We start from the raw sequence: 23,010 nt of genomic DNA on the forward strand, positions 1-23,010 counted from the left end.
CACTCCCACATCATGCTTTGTGCCTATGGGCTGCTTTGTGCCTAACTCTACCTCCCCCAGGACTGCTGGATGCAGATGAGACGTGAGACAAGATGCTAAGATGCTATTCTACCTTGTTCTCAGATGACAGACTCTGCGAATAGAGTGCACCTTAAATCGTCGGTCCCTGCCTCTGCTCACTGGCATTTATAGTGAAAGACAAGATGAGCACTGATATTCCAGTAACACAAATACACAGTCTCCACATGTGTCTGTGTTTGCCATAAGTCACATGCCGCTGCCTACAAAGGTCAGAAGAAAACATCAGATCCCAGGGAGCTGGAGTTCCAGGTTGTTGCGAGCCTCCTGACATGCAGTGAATTTAACTCCAGCTCTCTAGAGGAGCAGCAAGTGCTCTTAACCGCTGAGCTGTCTCTCCAGCCTCCATCTTTTAAAGAGAGATTAGAACTCTGTCTTTTGTTCCTCTGTGGCAGATACTGTTCAAGTTAGATGTAACAATGTTACAAATACAAAAGACTGAAGGAATAGACCCCCAAGCAACGAATCTATAGCTGTTGTGGAATAGAATATTTAAGTGTGCACAAATGCTACATTTATTTTTGCTGCATTTGTTTAACATATAAAGATGTGATGCATTTGTTTCACCTTGCCTACTTAAGGCACCTGATTGGCCTAATAAAAAGCTGAATGGTCAATAGCTAGGGAATAGAGAAATAGATGGGGCAGGCAGAGAGAGTAAATAGGAGAAATCTAGCCTTGAGAGAACAAGGGAGACAGAGAGCGAGACACCTAGGACCAGCCAGCCAGGCAGCGCCCAGCCAGGCAGACAGGGAGGACACAGAAAGGTAGGAATACAGAAGGAAAGGGTGGTGAAAAGCCCGGAGGCAAAACATACATGAAGAGAAACAGGTTACATTATAAGAGCTAGCTAGAAATGATCATAAGCCAAGGTCAAACATTCGTAACTAATAAAAAGTATCCATGTCACAGTTTGGGGACTGGCAGTCCAAAAAAGCCTGCTACACATATTTCTCTAGAGAAGCTCATCTCTAGAAATGGTAAGAAAGAAAAGGTTTGTCCCTGGGAGCAGGGTACCTTTCAGATCCAGATGTCATCATCCCCCACATCTCAGAGGCTGCTCACTGGGCTCTGACTATCCTAAACCTCCCAGGACATCATGGAAAGTCACTTTCCAGGAGTGTCTGCCCTGGCTGTAACATGTATGTCACAGCTGATTCAGACCTGGGAAGAGCCCCAGCGAACTTAATCCTTCCAGTCTACCCATCAAGGGGCATTCTGAATTCAGGGCCAAGTACATCCTGAAACAGGTCAGCCCATCTCAAATGTGCTTTCATTTCTTGCCGACTACATACGGTCTGTGAGACTGGCCAGGCAATACCAAAGCGGGGCTTTCCTCCATCCCTTCACAGCAGGTGTGCCTGCCATCCATGGCAGAGCAGACAGTGTTTCAGGGAAGCAGGCACCTTCCCAGACAGCTCCCTGGAGCCAACTGACAGCATCAATTCCAGAACCAGCCTGCAGCTGGAGAGGAGCAGAGCTCAGGGGTACGGGTTCAAAGCACAGTCCCACGCTCATGTTATCGCTGTCATTGCTGCCTAAGAAGGGGCCACAAGTGACACCAGCAACTAGCACATGGACAAAGCTAATTTTAAAAAAAAAAAAATTATAAACTGTTTGGCCTACTGTTCAGACTTATTAACTAGCTCTTACATTTTAAGTTAACCCATAATTCTTATCCATGTTTAGCCACGTGGCTTGGTACCTTTTCTCAGTGAGGCATTCTCATCTTGCTTCCTCTGCATCTGGCTTGTGACTGTGTCTCTGCCATTCCTCTTCCCAGAATTCGCCTAGCTAAATCTTAAAGCACAAAGAGCTATTTATTCACTTCTGAACACTCTGCCCACATGGCTGGAGGCACACAACCACCACTGAACAGCCAGGAAAGGACGCCCAGACTGACTTACCCGCCCATCTTGCAGTCCCCAGTTCCACCTTTCCAGGCTCTGACATATTTTGGATTGGCCCACAGTGACACTGGATTGAATGTTCCACCAGAAAAATAAGATCCCACGGGGCTCAGGATCACAAAGAGCTGGGCTTTGGATGGCTTCTTGACTCCAAGAGACGGCTGTAATAAAGATAAAAGACACCTCTGTAACAGACAGCGAGACATCCTTTGTAAGCCTAGAAGGGGTACCCAACCAAAGCCTTTTAAAGAAAACACTGACTACGAGTATTTAGGTTAGGGGGTGAGAAGGACAGGACAGGGTGGGACATGGGATGGCTCAATGGGTAAAGCGCTTGCTGCCAAGCCCGAAAATTCAACTAACTGGAACCTGATCCCTAAACATCACAAGTAGAAAGAAGAGAACAGACCTCCATAAGCTGTCCCCTGACCTCCACACGCATGGTATGGCATGCACATCCCTCCAGCCCCACCCTGCACACACACAAAATAAATAAATGCGACTTTAAAAAAAACTTTAAGCTTCAGTTTATGACTCTTTTCCCAGCCTGCTGGGCATCCAGAACATGTGAGGACAGTGAGCAGGGAGTAGACATGGGGAAGGAGGCTGCGACCATGCCTGCCTGTAAGGCAATAAAAAGCGGCAGATGGGGTAGCTTTTCTAGACAGAGATGACAAGACAGGAGAAATAACATCAAAAGGACAGGAGACCTCGCATCATGAACCGGGAGCTGGAGAGGTGGTCCAGCAGCTAACAGCACTGGCTGCTCCTCTAGGGGACCCAGATTCAGTTCCCATCACCCACATGGAGGCTCACAGCTGTTCATAATGCCACTGCCAGTGCATTATGTTCATAGTGCCCTCTTCTGGCCTCCTCCGGTACTGCACACACACACACACATACACACACACACACAGAAAAACAACCTTGCACATAAAATAAAAATAGTCTTTAAACAAGAAATGAATGAAAGACAGAGGAGAGACAGCCTTTTCTGAGTACCGGAGACCTACAGACTCCTCCAGCACAAGGGAGGATGTTAACTTGGGTCTATGGATTATTAGAGACTGAAAGTATCCGAGGCAGTGTGTCCTAAAGGGAGAATGGTCTGTTTCCAGTGAGCTATGCAGCGCAAGACCTCAGGAACAGACAACCAACCAGGATTGCCTGCGACAGGTGTTAACTGCAGCCTGATCTGCTGGCATCACCAAGGATGGCAGCCATGAGAAGCGACAGTGATGGGTGCGGGGGTTTATTGACAAGCTGATGCTGGCCTGTCAAGCTGCCATTTGCTTGCATTCCATCGCACCTGCTCTACTGCACACTGTCTGTCTGTCTGTCCGGGCCCCCTCATTAAGAACCAGATGGTGGCTGGGTAACAGTTGTTAGGATTCAGGCATTATGCTGGCCCCTGTCACCTGGCAAGATAAAAACAGGCAGTACCATATGTTTTAAAGACTGCCTGAAAGGTGAGCGCTATACTTGATAAAGGAAGCTGCATGTGCAGGTTCAGTGTTGCACATCTGGACAGTTAGATGGGCGCTGAGATGGGACTTGTTCAACCTGACAGGGTCAGCCACAATGCCCTGTACTAAAGCTGTTTAAAGTTCTCCCCTTTTTGCCAATAAAGTTGTAAATAAAAACCATCGTACATCCAAAAAAAAAAAAAAACAGGCAGTACCCTGGCCAACTTAGGGTCCTGTGGCTGCTACGTCACTACCTAGGTAGGCGGGTGCAAAAGGTCCCTTAATAGCACACCATACAGAGGCTGTAAAGGCCGGCTCAACATGGCATGGTGCCAGGTACGAGGAAAGCTCTCCACACAGCCTAAGACAGGATGCCCTGTGGTCTGCTTACTTTAACTCTTGCTAGATACCTTTTATTTGAGAAGCTCCAAGGAACTAATGCTAATCATAAGGCACCCCTCTGTTCCCATGAGAGGTAAAATTGCTTCACCATTCGAGAGGAGGGTTTCTACTTGTCCCAGTCCCTTCTCTTTTAAATCTGACACCAGGGTTGACTCTGACTTAGTGCCCTCCACTTAATAACTGTTTGCCTTTATATAAGAGAGGGGGAATATGTCAGGAGCCATTTCCCCCCTAACAATCATTACAGAGACCATCACTCTAGGGAGTCTGCAGAGAACCTCACACCCATAGTTATGTTCTATTGACAAAACCTGCCCCTCACCCAATTAACTGCTAATCTTAGCGGAACCCGCCTCACATTCCAGCTATCCAGGGAACCAGGTGTGGCCACTTGTGACTTCTGGCCTGTCTGTCTGAATGTAACCGAGCTACGTGACCGGAACCACGCGGCCTGCGAGATCCCGTACCCTGCCCCTCATCCCTTACCATATATAAACTGTAACCCGTCCCTAATAAACTGAGGCCTTGACAAAGTTGCTTGGCCTCGTTCTTCTGTCTTAGCTCACTCCCTTCCAGGTAGCGCCCCTCCGAGACCCTGGAATAACTTGATTGCGGGTGGGTTACTAACCCCTAGACTGAGTAGCCCACCCAACGCAATCCACACCCTTTAAGAGACAAGCTCCGCCCATCCTCCCCTTTCCCTGCTCCAGAGGCAGGTTGCTCCTAGCTTCTTCCTCTCCAAATATTCCTCCTTCTCTCTTCCCTCCCTTCACCCTTCTCTCAATAAACCCCTCACTTAAGCTCTGCCTGCATGGTGTACTTGCCTCTCACCTGCCCCTGGCCCCAAGGTCGTCTCTCACAACAGCACTTTAGTCTTTAACCCCAGCACTTGGGGCAGAGGAAAGACGGACCACTGAGTTCAAAGCCAGCCTGAGCTACAAAGAGAGTTCCAGGACGGACAGGCAGGAAATCCCTGTCTTGGGGGGAAAAAAAAAAAAAGAACCAAATGGTAAATATCTGTAAGCCTTGGGAAGCGTCTGTGGGCTGGTGGTGAGGTGGTCATGTAAGCCTGTGTAAGCCTGACTACCCGAGTTCAATCCCCAGGACCAATGTTAAAAAGTCAGATAAGGTAGGATGTGTCTCTTGTCCCTGCACTCCTACAGTGAGAAGAGGAGGCAAGAGTAAGCCGGCTAGCCTGAAGCACAACACAGCAGCCAGATCCCGCCTCAAAGAGGTGAAATGAGAAGGAACTTCAGAAAACTGGCCAGTTTGTTGGCTTACCTGTACTACTGGGCCATGATGCATGCACACACGCACACGTGTGCATGCTTGTGCGCGCGCACTCATACACATTACACGAGTTCGAATTGGTCTTACTAATAATAAAAACCTGGAGCCAGATATCGGGGCAAATGCTGAAAGATCAGAGAGACACAGGAGCAGCCATGGCCCCTTAAGAACCTTTGGGATGGTCTGGGTTTTGCTGCTGTTGGTTTGGTTTGGTTTTGGAGGTGGATGTGGAAGAAGCAGTCTCTCTATACAGCCGATTACAACCTCACTGACTTTCTATGTTAGTGGTTGAAGAAGTGATCTCTGGCTTCCTGCTAGCGTCCCCTGCCATTAAGGACTCTCTCTGTCCGGAATTACGGGCCCAAATAAACTTCCTTTTCTAGGTTGTCTTGCTCACCGTATTTTATCACAGCAAAAAAGCAACCAATACAATGATAAGGACTCTAAGTAAACTGAAGATACAGTATGCTACCTGCTCCCTGATGACCACATCTAGCTTTTAAATTCTGAACAAACTGTATTTCTGATGTATAACCTAATAGGTCTTTGTCATCTACCACTTGAGTTCTGGGACTCCTCAATGAGTTTAAATGCATCAGTGCAATTTGCACTATATTTAAAAAGTAACAGTCCCCTAATAGGATAAATTTTTTTCTGTACTGAATTTTACCTAGTTTATGAGGAGGTAGACTTGTGGCAGGGCACACGAAGCCCTCTAGATTTCAAGAGCAGCACAAAAACAGAAGCAAATTTCACTTTCCAAGCCCGTTTGCATGTATTCCACCAGGTGGCGGCAGAGAGCGCAGACAGAAGGAGAAAGGCAGATTCATTCAGCATCTCGATCAAATGTGCCTCTAGAAAAGGCATCCTGATGAACCATTTCATTCATATCTGGATCCTTAGCAACAGCTGAGTTATACATTTGCAGTTTTCAATGCTGGCCAAAGCTGTGTGTGAGAATGTAACTTCGTACCTTCTAAAACTGAAGTCACCTGACTGTTCCTCTGTGGATCACAGCTTAGGAAACTTCTGTCATTTACATATATTGCCTTTCCATGAAAAGAACTCGTTGGGGGAGAGGGAGGGATGTGGCTCTTGCAGAGGACCCAGGTCCAGTTCCCAGCCCCACAAGGAGGCTCCCAACGGGATGTAATTCCAGTTCTAGGAGATTCAATGCCTTCTTCTGTCCTCAAAGGGCACAGTACCCACGAGCTCAGATAAACACACACAGACAAAATGCTCACAGACAAAAAATGATTATATCTTCCAAGAACTCACTGACTCTGCTGGAGAGAAAGTCTCAATTCCACTTCAATACTGAGCATGCGTCAAATGCCATTCTGGCTCTGTGAAGGAGCTAGGTGACAGACAGGCACTTCCCCCTCAGGGTCCCTAACACCTTGGCTTCACTTGGCACTTCTACAGCGAAAAGCAATTTGAGCCCCATGCTCCTTGTCAGAGAGTTTAATAGTGCTGTCAATCAACGACAGTGACAGAATCCTGGGATGGTAAAGCTGGGTGTCCCATTAACTAAAACGAAAGCCACATAACACACGGGAAATAAGGTGTCAGCAGCTGACGGGCTGCAAGCTACAGTCTGATCCTCTCGGGGACATTTTTGTTTTGACTTTGAAAAGCAGGGTCTCATCATGCAGCCAAGGCTGGCCTCAAACTCAGAGCAATCCTCCTGCTTCAGCCTCCCAAGGACTGTGATTATAGCACCACACCTAGCTCCTCCTTGGGGTGGGGGTGTTTCTGGGGAGATGCTGGGAGTCACATACACACTAGGTAAGTATGGTACCACGGAGCTACACCCCAGGCTGCTCAGAACAACAGCAGACTCTGTATCCTCAGATAATCTGAATAAAGAATGGGGAAGGCTGTAGCATTTCACGTGCTTCAAGAGACCTCACTGAGGCTGAAACACTAATGTCTTTATATGTTTATATATGTAAGTGTACACAGAGAGGGGGAGGGAGAAGGGGAGAGATCTTTTATTTCACAAGCTAAGGCTCCACAACACGGAAGCCCCTCTGCGCCCCGCATAGAGGAACGGCACGGAGGTGTGATGCCAAACAAAGCCTGTTTCTTTCTGGGTCACCCAGAATTGCTTCACGGAAAGGCGGGATGTCACTGGTTATTTGAAGGATGGCAGAAAAGAGCCAGTGAGCTGAGAAATTCCATTAGGAACAGTGCGGCCTCAGAGGCAGAGAGCTTAGCGGCCTGGGGGGCAGGGGACTGCAGGACAGACAGTACCAACCAATAGTGCCGCCTCAGAGGCAGAGAGTACAGCAGCCGTGTGCATGTGCATGCCTGCGTGTGTTGTGGGGAGGAGGATGCAGGACAGACAGTTCTAACCAGCAAAGCAAACCAAAGCAAAGGCTAAGGCCTGGGACCAGAAGGGGCTGAAGCCTGTCAAAGAGACCAGCTTGCCTTCTCTTTCAACCAGAGACTGCTTTTCTTTTTTCCTTTGAGACAGGGTTTCTCTGTAGCTTTGGAGCCTGTCCTGGCACTAGCTCTTTGTAGAACAGGCTGGCCTTGAACTCACAGAGATCTGCCTGCCTCTGCCTCCCGAGTGCTGGGATTAAAGGTGTGCACCGCCACTGTCCGGCTAAGAGACTTCTTTTTAAAAACAGTTTTGAAGTTAAAGGAGAAAATGGAGCTGGGTACTGTGGCATATATCTGTCATCCAAACACTTGGGAGGCTGAGGCAGGAGGATCAAGAGGTCAGGGCCAGCTCAGCTGCAGAAGAGTCTGGGCCTACCTAGACCTTTGAAAAAAGAAAAAAGAGCTTAGGGCTGGAAAGATGGCCAGGGAGAGGGACAGGTGCAGGTACTCTGTTCAGTTTCCCTCTGATTTAGGTAGGGACCCAGGATTGTCCACACCCTGGGGTGGCTCTCCCTCGAAGGTACACCCTCACAGACACACACGCCCAGATATGTGTCTCCTAGGTGACAAATCCAGTCAGGCTGACAGTGAAGAGGTGACTGTCCCAGGACACAGGGCCTCTAAGGCCGGACATTACACCATGTGAGGTCACAGAGTAAATCCCTCCATCTGGACAAGGGTCTTTGTAAAGAGAAAAAGACACTAAAACTCTCTCCCTAACTGGCAGACAAAGGGAGGCCTCACCAGAAGCCGGCCATGATGACATAGAAAGCTCAGGGCTAGCAATCAGTCTTGCTCAAGAGAAGGCAATTATCCTCACGCCTTTCACTTCTGTTAGTCCTGGGCGAACTACCTGCAGTAACCAATTTGATGGTGGCAAACTGTCACCGCCCCACCCCCAACCTAAAGTACCTATTGTCTCATCTTTCACAGAAAAGATGGCCTCGACAATAGGGAGGATGCGTGGAGCCATGAATGTTGGGACTGGAGTGGGGGGTGGAGGTGAGCTGGGGAGGATGGGGTGCGGTGCCATTCAAACCACATTCTGAAAGCCTCGCCCAAGAAAGAAGCAGGCTGGAGGCTAAGCTGAGCAACAGTGCCCAGACAATGACATTTGGGGACACACAAGAAGGCCCGGTGAGGAGGAAGGCAGTTGCTACCAAACCTAACTGCCTGTATGACATCCCCAGAACCCACACAGTAAAAGGAAAGAACCTGAAGGGACCCTAGGCAGCCAGGGCCTGACAATCATGGCCCTGGAAGATCTTGTCCCCTTTCCCCCAATCCCCTCAGCCCTGCTAAACTGTAAGCCACAAGGCCTATTCCCTCACTTGGTCACCTCCTCTTCCTAAGGCTGGCTAAACAAAAGCCCCCTTTTGGCTGCCTTAATTGACATGCCCTATCAAAATTAAGCACTTCATCCTAACTCAAGGTTTCCCCTTTTACCTGTATAAACCGCCATTTGCCTATGGGCCACGTCTGTCTCCTCCCGATTCAGAGGCGTCCTTTGTGCCCCTGTACCACCCACTCCCTGGACAAACATCCCTGCCCCTTCTCCCTTCCCCTCCATCTCCTGTCTCTGTCTCTCATCCCTGACCTCTGTCCCTCTGGGGTAAATAAATATCTTTTGTGCTAAGAACTTGGTTTGGGGAGCCTTGTGCTCCCAAGGGTTCCTTCAGAACCAACTCCCAAGATGTTCTCTGCTTCCACACGCACTGTGGCACGCACACGCCCACTCATGTACAAACAAAAAATAAATGCACGGCTTTTAAAAGGCTTTTGAAATCACAAAAGAGTCAGGTTTACCTCGGTTCCGATAAACGTGGGGCGGACGTAGAGACTGGCAGAGGTGGAGTAGGGGACCCACTCTTGGTCTACCTGTATGAGCTGCAGAATGCATTCTAGAAGCTCCTCCTCGTCAAACACCTGAGTAGACAGAATCTCCAGTGAATGCCGGCAGAGCACACAAGGCAGGCTTTCCGGTAGAGAACAGACAGAAAACTCAGTTTCCAAGGCCGATCCCCTATTAACAGTCCCAACCGACTCCTTGAACAGACATTTTTTATTCGTTCATTCTCCCCCAACATGAAACATCATGAAAGGAATCCGTAATAAATGCAAAGAGAAAAAAAAAGATCCTGAATCCCTTTGGCAAAATAAAAAATTAATTAAGTATGAATTATTCATAAGAAAAAGATAAAAAGCTAAATCCCCTGAGGCTCTAGACGGCGCAGCATGTAAAGCCATGTTTCCCCAAACCTGATGGCCCGAGTTGATCCCAAGAACCCACATGGTAGAGAGAAAGCAAAGTTGTCTTGTGATCGCCACACTTGCCCCCCCACCCAAAGAAACAAACAAATGAAATTTTTATTTAAAAAAGATCAGTTCCCACTTAGTACGCTCATACATCAGTTATAATTAGGTTTCACACTCAAATGTAACAAATAAAGACTTTTATTTTAAAATGGGCATCTGTGACCTCTTATCTTAAAATCCAATTAGAATTTAATTTTATACTCAAATCTAACAAAACATTATGACTTCTATTTAAAAATTGACATCTGTGACCTCACATTCTTAATTTATAACTGAATATTATGAACAAGTAGAAGAAAATATCTAGATGATATCGGCAACTTTAATGTTCAAAACAACTTCTTCCCCAGGAAAACACAAACCACAAAGAAAAATAAAGATAAAATTTGCCTATTTGAAACTTAAGGACTCCTGGTTTTTTGAGACCGGAAGTCGCTAGTGAGACACCCGTAAGGAAGGGCGCCAGGGCAGGCCATGCCATCCTGAACATGGGTTAGACAGACAAGGGGCCGATTCCTCGGGGGACGGGACGTCTCCATACCCCACAGGGGACAGACAGCCTTGGTAAAAGGCTCAAGCGGTTTCCAGGCAGCTACAGGCCAGAGAGGGACACACAGAGACCTGATGAGCGACATTGGGTCGAACAGCACCGCGGGCTAGCGGAAGGGTGACCTCTACACGTGATCGCAGCGCAGGGCTGAACCAGTGTCAACAAGTCAGGTCGTGGGTGCAGCTGGTCAGAGATGAAGTTTAATCAATCCCATGAATACCTAGGCTAGGAAATCAAAGAAACTTAAGCCCACTTACTTGCCCTCCTGAGCCACCTTGGCTAAGTGGTTTGCTCTCCCCGGGGTGGTCTTAATTTTCTTCTCTACACAAAGGTGCTAAAATTTACAGTAAATGTCTTAAGACGGCTCAGCAACCAATGTGGCTGAGAGAACTGGCCCTTGTAAGGAATCTAACCTTACCGGAAGTACCCTGCCTTCATACAATCTGTTGAAAACCTGATGCAATTATTCAAGAAGGATTCCTGTCTTGTTTTGTTTGATACAAGACCGGAACAAATCACGAAATGGAAGGTACCATAGATGCACACACCGGCAAAGTGGTCCTCACGGCAGATCGGTACATTCTCTTCATGTTGAGGTCTGGTCGAAACAACCGGATCTTGTTATCAACTCCCCGAAAAGCCTTCAAGCCTTCAAAGAGCTGCGGGAAAGAGAAGGGTGCCAGCAGGTGACTGAAGACAGTCTGAGTGAATGTTGACAAAACCTGCTAGAATGGCTGGAATGGAGAGGGGAGGGGAAAGGGGGAGCGATGGGGAAAGAAAGGGAGGAAAGGGGCCCTCTCAGAACTCGACCTGATAGCAATCAGGAAGATCCAAACATACTGATACCACCTCACCTGCTCCTGGCCTGGAGCTGAGTATGTACCTTTTGCAGGTTAAGGAAGAGAGGGAGGAAGGAAGGGGAGAGGAGGAAGAGAAGAAGGGGAAGGGGAAGAGAGGAGGGGAAAAGCCAACTGCTAGTCTAGGTTTTTGGAGGCAGTCTTTTCTCAAGGTCCTGCTCAGGAAAGACTGTTCTGACCATCTTAGCACCTGATGGGGTCACACACGCCAGAATTTCTTCCCAACGGTGAGTACCAAGCTTCACAGAAGATGAACAGCTGCAGGGATGGCCACTGCCCTCCACTGTCCTCCAGAGTGATCACAGGGTGACCACTGCCCCCCACTGTCCTCCAAGGTGATCACAGGGTGACCACTGCCCCCCACTGCCCTCAAGGCAGTTGGACACCCTGGAAGTCCCTTCTCACCAGAAGGAAATGAAGAGAGAAGTTGAGGGACTTGTTCAGGCTAATCTGGCATCTCAAGACACGCTCAGAGAGACCTCACCCCTAGAATATCTTTATTCAGTTATCCATCTGTAATGTTCAGTGATTGACAGAGCTAGGTGGGCCCGCCAAGGCTGACATGAACAGCCTGCTAAGAGCTCAAAGTGGTCGAGCCAACAGAAAATTCTAGTTCATTTCTTTCTTTTCCTTCCTCCCCCCCCCTTTTGTATATGAGTGTCTGCCCACATGTCTGTATGTACACTGTGTGCACACATGCCTAGTGTGTTAGAGGTCAGAAGAGGGTGTCTGATGCCCTGGAACAAACTATAAGCACTTGTGAGCCATCATGAAACTGGGTCCTCTCCTTAAACAGGAAGCACTTTTACCCACTGGCTCCTCTCTGGCTCCTCTTTCTCTCAGTACCAAGTATTGATCCCAGGGCACTGTGCATCTAAGTATCAGCTCTCCCAACTGGCTACATCCTTAGTCCTCAGAATTCCAACAATCCCTTCTGCAAGAAGGTAACCACTGGAAATAAAGTTCCCTTCAGAAAGAATGTAAACACTGATAACAAAAGCTCCCCCATCATTTTACTTGAGACAGCAGAGCCCTTTCATCTCTTCTTCAAGGGAACATCTGCTAAACGCCCAAATCAGAGCAATCATATCATTGTCCTTTCAAGAGAAAACAGGGTGGCTGAAAACCATGACGTGTTTGGCTCACAAGTTCCTGGCTACGGTGAGATTGCTGTCCCCTAAGGCTGCAGTATTGCAGCGCACCAAACTAGCTGGGGGGTACCTGCTTCGTCACATAACATATTAAAATGATATTTACTAGAGAGATGGTGAGCTGACAAGATGGCTCAACAGATAAAGAGGATTGCTTCCAAGCCCTGAGTTCAATTCCTGGAACCTACATGAGGAGAAAACTGCTCCTGTGGGTTGACCTATGGCCTGGCAGGTGCATCACGGCAATCTCACCCCCCCCACACACACACAGATGCACACAATGCTCACATAGATACACACGAGCATGAGGGCCTGAGTTCAAGTCCCAGAATCCAAATAAAGCAAAGTGAGGCTTGAGGGACAGACAGATCCCCAGGGATGGCCTGCCAAACCTATTTAATCCCAAGTCAGCAAGTCCCTGTATTAGAGGAGCAAGGTGGACATTGCCTACAGAATGACGGACGGTCACACACATTCTCTCACAAACACACACACACACACATACACACACACACACACACACACACACACACACACCGGGGCGGGGGGGATTTGTGAACTGGAGTTTTCTGAAAAGGTGGCATAAGTCTAATGATCTCTCGGAACATTCCCTAACTGTGGAGAGTCAGAATGTTGTGGATCCAGAGCCCAAATCATCCCGAGTTATCTTTAACCTCCACAGCCACTAATTCTCCACTTCTGTTTCTAACTTCACAATCTTTGGACTTTCAAGTAGATCATCATAGAAGCTAAAAGAACATCATCAGATAGCGGGACTTCTTGCTTGGCTTAACCAGCTCCCTCATGTCCCAATCCGTACATTTCCTAAGAGTGTTGACTGATGTCCCAAGCAGTATGTGTCCTGTAGTGTGATGACTAATGTCCCCAGCAGTATGTTCCCTAAGCGTGTTGACTGATGACTTGTTCTGTTCATGTAACCACTTCCACAGTGAGACATGTCATTCGGGACAACCTGATCCCATGTGCTCAGGCCATGACCACTGATTGACACAGAATAATCCATCTCTTACCGCCTTTGGACCAGAGCAGGGTTTCACACATCACACACCTGCCCCCATGCACAAGAACATTCCCAGGAGAGAAAAAGGCTAACCCAAAAGAAATCTGCTTCAGGGACTTGTAAATGACCCCGAGCTGTCTTCAGACCCAGCAACCACACTCTGCAGCTATGACCTCCCTGGACAAGGAGTCTAAAGGCCTAGGGCCATGTACCCCTGGACCATAAGCTTTCTTTCTAGTTTGAATTCCAAACATGTACTTCCCCAGCACTCCCTCCCCAAGTGGCCCTGAGCCACAGTCTGCTTCAGTGGCCCCTGGTGGTGTCTCCATCAAGGCTGGTCAGAGGTCACCTGCATGCAGATGACATGGGTGTTTACACACACGCGAGTGCTGGTCAGAGGTCACCTGCATGCAGATGACATGGGTGTTTACACATACATGTGTGCTGGTCAGAGATCACCTGCATGCAGATGGCATGGGTGTTTACACACACGCGTGTGCTGGTCAGAGGTCACCTGCATGCAGATGGCATGGGTGTTTACACACACGTGTGTGCTGGTCAAGCCCAGAACACCTGCATGACAGAGGGGCATCCTTCGGGTTGGGCTACATCCCCACCCCCAATATTTTTTTCTTTTATTGAAAATAATTTTTTTCTCACATAATATATCCTGATTTATGGTGTCTTCTTCTTCTAGTCCCCCAGCTCCCCATCACCTCCTTTTCTGTCTCTCATTAGAAAGCAGGCTTCAAGTGATAACAATAAAATATAACAAGATAAACAACAACAACACATCGGTACTGGACAGAATTGACAGAAGAAAAAAGTCCACCTGAAGGTACAAGAATCAGAGACCCAGTCGTTCACACGCTTATTGTAAGGAACCACTTGTTCATCCTAGCCGCCCGGAACCGTGTTACTTTCATTGGTTAATAAAGAACTGCTTTGAGCCCAGGGCAGGGAAAAGCAAAGCTAGGCAGGAAAAGCTAGGCTGTGTGCTGGGAGGAAAAAGGGCGGAGTCGGGACACAATGGATCCGCTACTGGAGACATACATGCTAGAATTTTGCTGGTAGGCCATGACCTCGTGGTGATGCACAGATTAATAGAAATGGGTTAAATGAAGATATAGGAGTTAGCCAATAAGAAGCTAGAGCTAATGGGCCAAGCAGTGATTTAATAAATACAGTTTCTGTGTGATTATTTCAGTTCTGGATGGCCGGGACAAACAAGCGATTCCTTTCAACACAAACACTAAACGGGAAGCCAAAACATAAACACAGAGGACCTGGTGAGGACACATGTAAGCCCTGTGCATGCTGCTCAGTCTCTGAGTTCACGTGAGCTTTGCTCAATTGATTCCGAGGGCCTTGTTCTCCTGGCCCTCCATCCCCTTGTCTGTCTTCCTGGCCCTCCATCCCTCTTCTACTCTTCTGCCTCCTTTCCAGTGAGCAGGGGCAGAAGAGTGGCTGTTTGTTCCCTGAGCTCTGAGTGGTTTTGATGGAGACATTTGATGCAGGGCTCAGTGTTCCAAGGTCTCTCACTCTCTGTGTCCTGTCTGGCTGAGGGTCTCTGTATTTGTTCTATCTGCTACAGGAAGAAGCTTCCCGAAGGAAGAGTCATTTTATTGCACTTTTTTTTTTTTTTTTAAGAACAGCAGTATTTGGTTTCACCCTAGGTCCCTGGGCTATCTGGTCTTCAGTTCTCAGAGAAGTGCTGTATTTTTTATTAGGTCCTAATAACACAGAGAGGACTGCGGGTTTTACTCCATGACAGAATAACTGTAATTTGAGGGCTATTTTTGGTTCTGCTTGTGTTTTCAGGCCAGAAGTGGAACACAAGGCTTTCTTTATTCATGTGAGGGAAAGTGCTTGAGCATTGAGCTACAGCCCCAGACCTGTTATTTTTTAACTATAATCCTAGTATTTGGGAGGCTGAGGCAGGAGGATTGCTATAAGTTTAAAGCCAGCTTGCCACCACTAATAATAATATGAAAAAGTCAAACTGGAATTTCAATCAATCTACTCCAAAACTCCAAGTCTTTAAGCCTCAAAAAGGACCTTCATTCCTTGTAATTCACTTTCTGTGGACAGGCAGTTCTCGGGCTGTGGTGCCTACTCATCTGGGTTACACAGCTTCAAAAATGAATGGAAACCAGAAACCCACGGGAATTCTGAGCGTTAAGTCTGCGAATCAGGATCCCAGAGGCCACCAGCTTACCAACAGCCTTCTCTGAAGGGGGATGGTCGACTCACCCACCATTTGCTGCACAGGGCTTGGCGTGAAGAACATAAGAACTCAGCCCAGAGTGTCCACTGGGAGTCATCTGGGAAAGAAACTAAGAACCCTAAACTCGGCCTGGTGCAATGGTGTGCACCTGCAATCCTGGCGCCTGGGATGTGCAGGCACAGCTGGGAGTTAAGACCAGCTTCAGCTGTGCTGTAAGCTGCAAGCCAGCCTGGGCTATCGGAGACCCTGTCTTTAGAAGACAAAACAAAAGGTTCTACAGGTTGGTCTTGATCGTCTTCTAGAATAGCAGGCACCGCTGGGTCAGGGTACACCAACGGACACTGTTGGCGAGGGGTGCTGACTGAGCTCACAAAGTAGCTCACTCTCCAGGCCAAGGCCGGCCCCTCCCACTTCAGACCCAAGTGTGTTTACCCAAGTGTCCTCTAAATCTGGAGCAGGCCAACACCCTGACACCCTCAACCTGTGAGGGAGAGAAAAGCAAACAGCTAAAACACCGTGTCCTTGAGAAGAGCTGGAAAGTAAGACTGTTTATCCCTTGTTTAAAATCCTGTGTGGGAATCTGAGGCCAGAAGTTGGTTCAAGGGCAGACCAGCCTGCTCTCAGCTGGGAAGGTCTGCCGATCAGTTTGCTCCGGAGACTGTCTCCCAACCAAGGACTAAGCAGGCCCAACTCCACTGAGCCCCCCCATTATCAGATAAGATTTGGAACACCCAGGTGGTCTGAGCACAGACACCCCCAGTCTCTTTCTACATGGTGTTGGGAGCACGAATTTAATGATGTGACTTCCGCTTGTCCCCTCAATGGGGCTACCCAGGTTGTCTCTCCTGGGTAGAGAGATGCTACAAGTTCCCCAACCTGAGCATGCTTTGCTATCTGTCTGCTGAGTCTTTGTAGTTGACACTTGCTGTTCCTTCCTTTACTTGATGCTTGCTGTATGCTTAAGTTACTCATTCTAAAGGAAGTGCATGCGCCGTTCTTTGGACTGTGTAGACTAGGTCATCACACAGGCTCGCCCTGGCACCAGGCATGGCTCTCCAGCAGTGGTTCTCAACCTGTGGGTGGAGACCCCTCCAGGGGCTGAATGACCCTTTCATAGGGGTCAAATATCAGCTATCTGTATATCAGATATTTATATTATAACTCGTAACAGTAGCAAAATTAGCTATGAAACAGCAACAAAATAATTAAGGTCAGGAGGGTACCAATGAGGAAGGGCCGCAGCTTTAGGGCACTGCTCTACAGCCTCGAATGAACTTACGTGATCTTACACTTTCAGGAACACAGATCCACTACGGGGTGGGCAAGATGGATCATCAAGTGAAGGGCTTGCTGCTAAGTCTGATGACCTGAGTTCAAGCCCGGACACCCACTTAGAGAAAGGATAGCCAGTTCCCACAAGTCATCCTCTGATGCCCACATGTAGACACAGCATGTAGTAGACACAGCATGCCCCACACACAAATGAATAAATAGAATAAAAAAATGTAAAGGAAGTATCAGTCAGTCAGTATCCATCTTTAACAAAAGTATTAAATCATAAATGTTTGTACTACCCTGGTGTGGGAGGTCCTTCAATATATGTGTTGCTTTATTGGTTAATGAATAAAGAATCTGCCTTGCCTGTGATAGGGTAGAGTAGAGCTAGGCAGGGAAAACTAAACTGAATGCTGGGAGAAAGAAGGCGGAGTCAGGAGAAGCCATGTAGCCTCACCAGAGACAGACGCCAGAACTTTACCTGGTAAACCACAGCCTCGTGGTGATACACAGATTAATGGAAATGGTTAATTTAAGATATGAGTTAACCAGGAATACGCTTGAGCTATTGGCCAAACAGTATTGCAAATAATATGGTTTCTCTGTGATTATTTCGGGGCTGAGCAACCAGGAACAAACAAGCCGCCTACAACACTCCCCAAGTTCCATAAACCTCCAGAAGCACCTGAAATCGAACTTGAGCCCCGTCTCTGTCTGCCTCTAGACCCTGTTTTTTTTTTAATTTGCAACATCAGCTCTTTAAGATTCTTTTATTTGTATACGCATATACATGCCTGTTCACGTGCGTGTGCTTGCCCAGAGGCATGAAGGAGCATCTGATCTGCTGGGAGTTTGAGCTGTGGGCTGCCTGGGATGGGTGCTGAGGACTGAACTGAGGTCCTCCGCAAGAGCAGCAAGTGCCCTAACCACGGAGCCCTGAATGCTGATGCCTACGCTTCTCACTTCAGGTCATTAAAAGAATGACGCCAAGGTAAGGTGGGAAATCTGAACTTTAAACACAAATAATTAAATGAGAATGATCTACAGAAAGTACAAGATCTCAGGCTGGAGAGATGGCTCAGCAGTTAAGAGCATTGCCTACTCTTCCAAAGGTCCTGAGTTCAATTCCCAGCATCCACATGGTGGCTCACAATCACCTGTAATGAGGTCTGGTGCCCTCTTCTGGCCTGCAGGCATACATGCAGACAGAATATTGTATACACAATAAATAAATATTAATAAAAAAGAAAGTACAAGATCTCTACAAAGAGCAGCACTGGAATTTAATTCCAGAAATGGTTATTTTTATCATTGCTATTGATATTTTTTTTCCTATGGTCATTTTTCAAGCCCTTGGTAGCGTTTATCTCTAGCACCTTCAATATTCTGGAAAAAGCTGTCACATAAAATGAAATGTAGGACCAAGACAATGGTGGAGCTGGTTAACCATGTATCTGCAGAGGACCAGGAAATGGATCCTCAAACATGAAAGAGCACATTCAACACCATCCCTTAATAAACAAACCTCAGGCTGGTTACAAGACAGCAGTTAGCACGGGCATCTGAGTAAAGAAGGAACTTAATAAATAAAATAGCAACAGTCACGGCTTTGGGGCTCTGTGAGGTGCCATTCCATGGCCTGCCTGGGCTGCTCTGGAATGAACTGCATAGTCGAGGCTAGCCTTGGACCTTCTGCCCACCACTGCTTAGCTTGCCAAGAACTGAGGTGACAGTCATGAACACCAAACCTGGCTTCGTGTGGACTCTTTAGGGTTCTAATTTTCCTCACTATCCTTTGTGTGTGTGTGTGTGTGTACACATATACATATACACACACGCAGACAGATACATTTAGTTACGTATATACCGGTACTTTTTTAAACTAGCATCACAAAGAAACCAAGACAATCTGCAAAGCCAGTTCTTAGATGTGTCCTCAGTCCTTTTGGCTGCAGGAGAAATCGGAAGACATGCATGGCAACCTTCAGTAATGACAGCTGAGCCTGCCTAGCCCAGAGAAGCTAACAAGGAGGAGACTCATGGCTCCCAGCAGCTCCCAAGCACTTACTTCCACACCGTAGTGCAAAGCGGAGGCGGCGGGATGTAGAGACAAGTTCTCAAAGGGCTTAATGTGAGGTTTCTCCCATCCTGACGCCGAGGACCACTCCACCGTCAGCATGTGATCGGTAAACACAGTTCCAAACACCAGCGAGTCGGGGTCTGGCTTTTCCTTTAACACGGTGGCTGGTGTGATGATGAGGTCTTTGGCCTGTGGACGAGAAATGAGCACCGTGAGGGAAAGCAATCAGAACCGCACCAGCTAAATGGTCCAAGGGTCCACAAGTGAATGGCGTCTCTTGATGTCTGCAATGAGCAGATAATTTAACACTAGAGGGTCTGAGGACATGCATCAGTTGGAGGAGTGCACACTGAGTGTGCAAGAAGCCCTGGATTTAACCCCCCAACACCACTAAAAGACACAGAGGCAAGAGGTTCAGAAGTTCACCAACCTTGTCTGAAAAACAAAACAAGTCTCAGAGAGCAACCCAAGCATAACACCATAACACCGAGAGAAGCAAATAGACCAAACCTGCGCTCGGAGTTCACACACACACACACACACACATTCTCATCCTCCCTCCCCACCCTCACACACACACACATGCACACACACATACAAACACACGTATACACATACACACACAAGAAATTACTGCAATAAAAAACATTTAAAACAAAACTATAATCATAGAGCTGGAAAGATGGCTCAGTGGAAAAGAGCTCTTGTTGTTCTTGCAGAGGATCCAAGCTCAATTCCCAGAACCCACATGGTGACGTTTACAACCATTCATATATCCAAAGTTCCTGGGGATCAGATGCTGTCTTCTGACCTCTGTGTGTACCAAGCATGTACGCAGTACATGTACACACATACATGAAGGCCAAACACATATAAAACAAAATGAATACATCTAAAAATATATTTTTTAAAATATTTATTTATTTATTACATATACAATATTCTGTCTATGCCTGAAGGCCAGAAGAGGGCGCCAGACCTCCTTACAGATGGTTGTGAGCCACCATGTGGTTGCTGGGAATTGAACTCAGGAACTTTGGAAGAGCAGGCAGTGCTCTTAACCACTGAGCCATCTCTCCAGCCCTAAAAATATATTCTTATAAAAATCAGTAATCCCTGCAACAGTGTGGCACTGGACACCTGTTATGCCCCGCACTCAGGAGGCTGAAGGAGGAAGAGAGTCACAAATGTGAGGCCAGCCTAGGCTACACAGCGAGTACCAGGCCAGCCTAGGCTACATAGCGAGCAACAGGCCAGCCTAGGCTACATAGTGAGTACTAGGCCAGCCTAGGCTACATAACAAGACTAACTCACAAACAAATCTCTGCAGTGACTTTGGTTGTAAAGTCATGGGAAACACACCTCTAGGATGTACCCACATGGCAGGTGTGGGGAAAGACGCAGGAAGGGGAGGGGCTACTCCCCACTCCCACCGACTTGAGTGGAACCTCTCAGAAGGGAGGAGCATCCTCCAGGAACAGTGCTGCTCACCGGGGCAGGAGGACCCTTGAGGACGGAGCCACTGCTGCCATGGCTGCGTCCATCCATCTCCCCAGAGCACTGTGGGCACAAGCCTCCCATGCCTCCAAATGCACAGGGCAGGGATGAGAGCATCAAAGCGCTCTCCTCTTTGAAGATGGACCAGCAGAGAATGGAGCCTCAGATACAAGCCCTCTGTTCTGGGAGGATGAGACGATGAACAAAGCCCTCCTATTCGGGGACACAGAAGCAAGGGCAACAAGGGCCACAGGAAACAACTGCCCTAGGCTCTCCTCACAAAGCGGGCTGGACCATCACGAATGGCCAAAGTCACCTCAGTGCTGATCCCTAACTTGTGAACAGTTAGAGAACAGTAAACAAACAAACAAACAAGCAAAAACCCTAGGTAGAGAGGAGAAAGCATTTGGTGGGGGTGGGGGTGTCCTGTCAGACTCCCGTCACTCAGGCTGCCTCTGCCCTCTGAGAGTTAGAGATGTGCACCCCACCCCAGGTCTGAGTGGGGCACACAGAGCAAGAACTCTACCGACGGGGGTACATGACCAGTCCCACCCATGGTCTCTGACAAGGAAGACACAGAACAGGGCAGGCTGAAGATGGACAGTGTGGCTGAAGGATGAGACTGAATTCCAGACCCACCTTTTCTTTAAAAAGTAATGTCCGTTACTTATTTATTATGTAAACAGTGCTCTGGCTGTATGCCTGCCTGCAGGCCAGAAGAGGGCACCAGATCTCATCAGAGATGGCTGTGAGCCACCATGGGGCTGCTGAGAATTGAACTCAGGACCTCTGGAAGAGCAGCCAGTGTTCTTAACAGTTGAGCCATCTCTCTGGCCCTCCAGACATACCTTAAACACTGCACAGCCAATGCACACAGGCGGTTTAGAATTGTATTTATTATTGTGTGTCTATACACGTGATAAGTGTGTGGGCACACCACAACATCTGTGGGGGTCAGAGGACAACCTTTGGGAGGTGGCTCTTCTGCCATGCAGTCCAGAGATCAGACACGGAGTCACTTATACAGCAACCTTTTCCCACTGAGCCATCCATGGCCCTGACTTCCGGTTTAAGTGACGTAATCAGGAATGCCCATGGTTCTTCAATAAGGCTTTCTCTCCTCCCCTTATCAAGCCACCTCCTCCAGGCAGCTATCAAGATTTACAGCTTGTTCACCTTGCTGTTTTTCTCTTGAATTTTAATAAAATTGTCTTCAAGCATTAAAAACAAATACTTTTACTTTTCAACGGCCGTCTGAATTAAAAGTGACAGGCAGGGAAGGGAATGTTAGTCTTGGCTTTCTACAATCCTGTGGGTGCAGCTGAGCACAGAGAGCAGGCGGAGGGACGTCTATATACCTAGGATTGACGGACTTCAGGCAGATGAGCCAAGCAGGTCATAGCAAAGGCCCTACAGCAGGAATACAGGAAGGAATGAGAGAAGGAACAGGGAAAGGGTCAGAGGTCCTAAGGCTGTCACAGCTGGGAAAAACAGGCAAGGGGTGGACCAAATTAGGAGGCTATGTCCCCGTACGCCAATCATATTCCAGTCCTCAGAGGCCTAGACTGTAGCCCTGGTTATCTCCTTCCCCAGGACTGTAGTTTCCAAAACCTCAGCAGGTACAGGAAGCCACACTACTGCAGGCCTGCCCATAGGAGGGGCCACCACTAGGGATGCCTGCAGGGGGATGTCTGTCCTGTATTTCCTGGTGGCTTATCAGTTGCCTGAGCAAGCCAGCTAGGCGGGGAAGCACTTAGGAGATTCAGGAAAAGAATCTGAGCAAGTTGAGTATTGCCCTGCAACCCTTCAGACTTGAACATAAAGAATGCCCTGGATCCAGTTTTTTCTCAGCAACACACAATTTTGTGGCTGTCATAATGTCACCAAGAACTCCGAATTCCTCTATTTGAGGAAATCTCTGCAATTCTCACCGTATAGTTCTAGCTGGCCTTGAGCTCAGAGATGCACCGGTCCCTATGTCCTGAGTGCTGGTATTAAAGGCAATGGCTGGGGGCAAAGGGAGGTGAGGTGAGGCCTGAAGATGGCTCAGCAGTGAAGACCACGGCTGCTCTCTCAGAGGGCCTGGTTCAATTCCGGCACCCACATGACAGCTTACACTGATCCGTAATGCTGGTCCAAGAAATCCGACATCTTGGTCGGGTCTATGTGGACACCAGACACGCATGTGGTACACACACACACACACAGAGAGAGAGAGAGAGAGAGAGAGAGAGAGAGAGAGAGAGAGAGAGAGAGAAGCACTCATACACACAAAGTAAAAATTAAATCTTTAAAAAGAATGTCAGATGGCTGGTATACACCTCTAATCCCAGAATTTGAAAGGCTAAGGCAAGTGGATTTCTAGTTCAAGGCCAGTCTAGGCTAAAATGGTAAGACCCTGTCTCAGAAAGAAAAAAAGGGGGGAGGGGACCAACCAACCAGTATTTGTACAGGGATGTTTTATATGATGGACATTGGAGGATTACAGGAAAGGATGGTAAC

The 23,010-nt window shown here is 47.9% G+C and overlaps 1 protein-coding gene across 3 annotated transcripts in view; it reads right to left on the reverse strand.

The window, feature by feature from the left end:
* The window catches only part of Bcat1 (branched chain amino acid transaminase 1), a 70,574-nt gene that overhangs the window by 21,840 nt on the left and 25,724 nt on the right, over positions 1-23,010 (reverse strand). For all 3 annotated transcript variants that reach the window (XM_050164710.1, XM_050164709.1, XM_050164711.1), the window contains exons 3-6: positions 19,000-19,200; positions 10,949-11,059; positions 9,341-9,460; positions 1,986-2,149 (exon numbers count right to left, since the gene is read on the reverse strand). In XM_050164710.1, coding sequence (XP_050020667.1) covers positions 1,986-2,149; positions 9,341-9,460; positions 10,949-11,059; positions 19,000-19,200 — 596 coding nt within the window. The remainder of the gene's footprint in view (positions 1-1,985; positions 2,150-9,340; positions 9,461-10,948; positions 11,060-18,999; positions 19,201-23,010) is intronic.

Source organism: Alexandromys fortis, unplaced genomic scaffold (genome assembly GCF_014885135.2).
Source record: "Alexandromys fortis isolate MF-2015 unplaced genomic scaffold, M_Fortis_MF-2015_v1.1 scaffold_153, whole genome shotgun sequence".
NCBI lineage: Eukaryota > Metazoa > Chordata > Mammalia > Rodentia > Cricetidae > Alexandromys > Alexandromys fortis.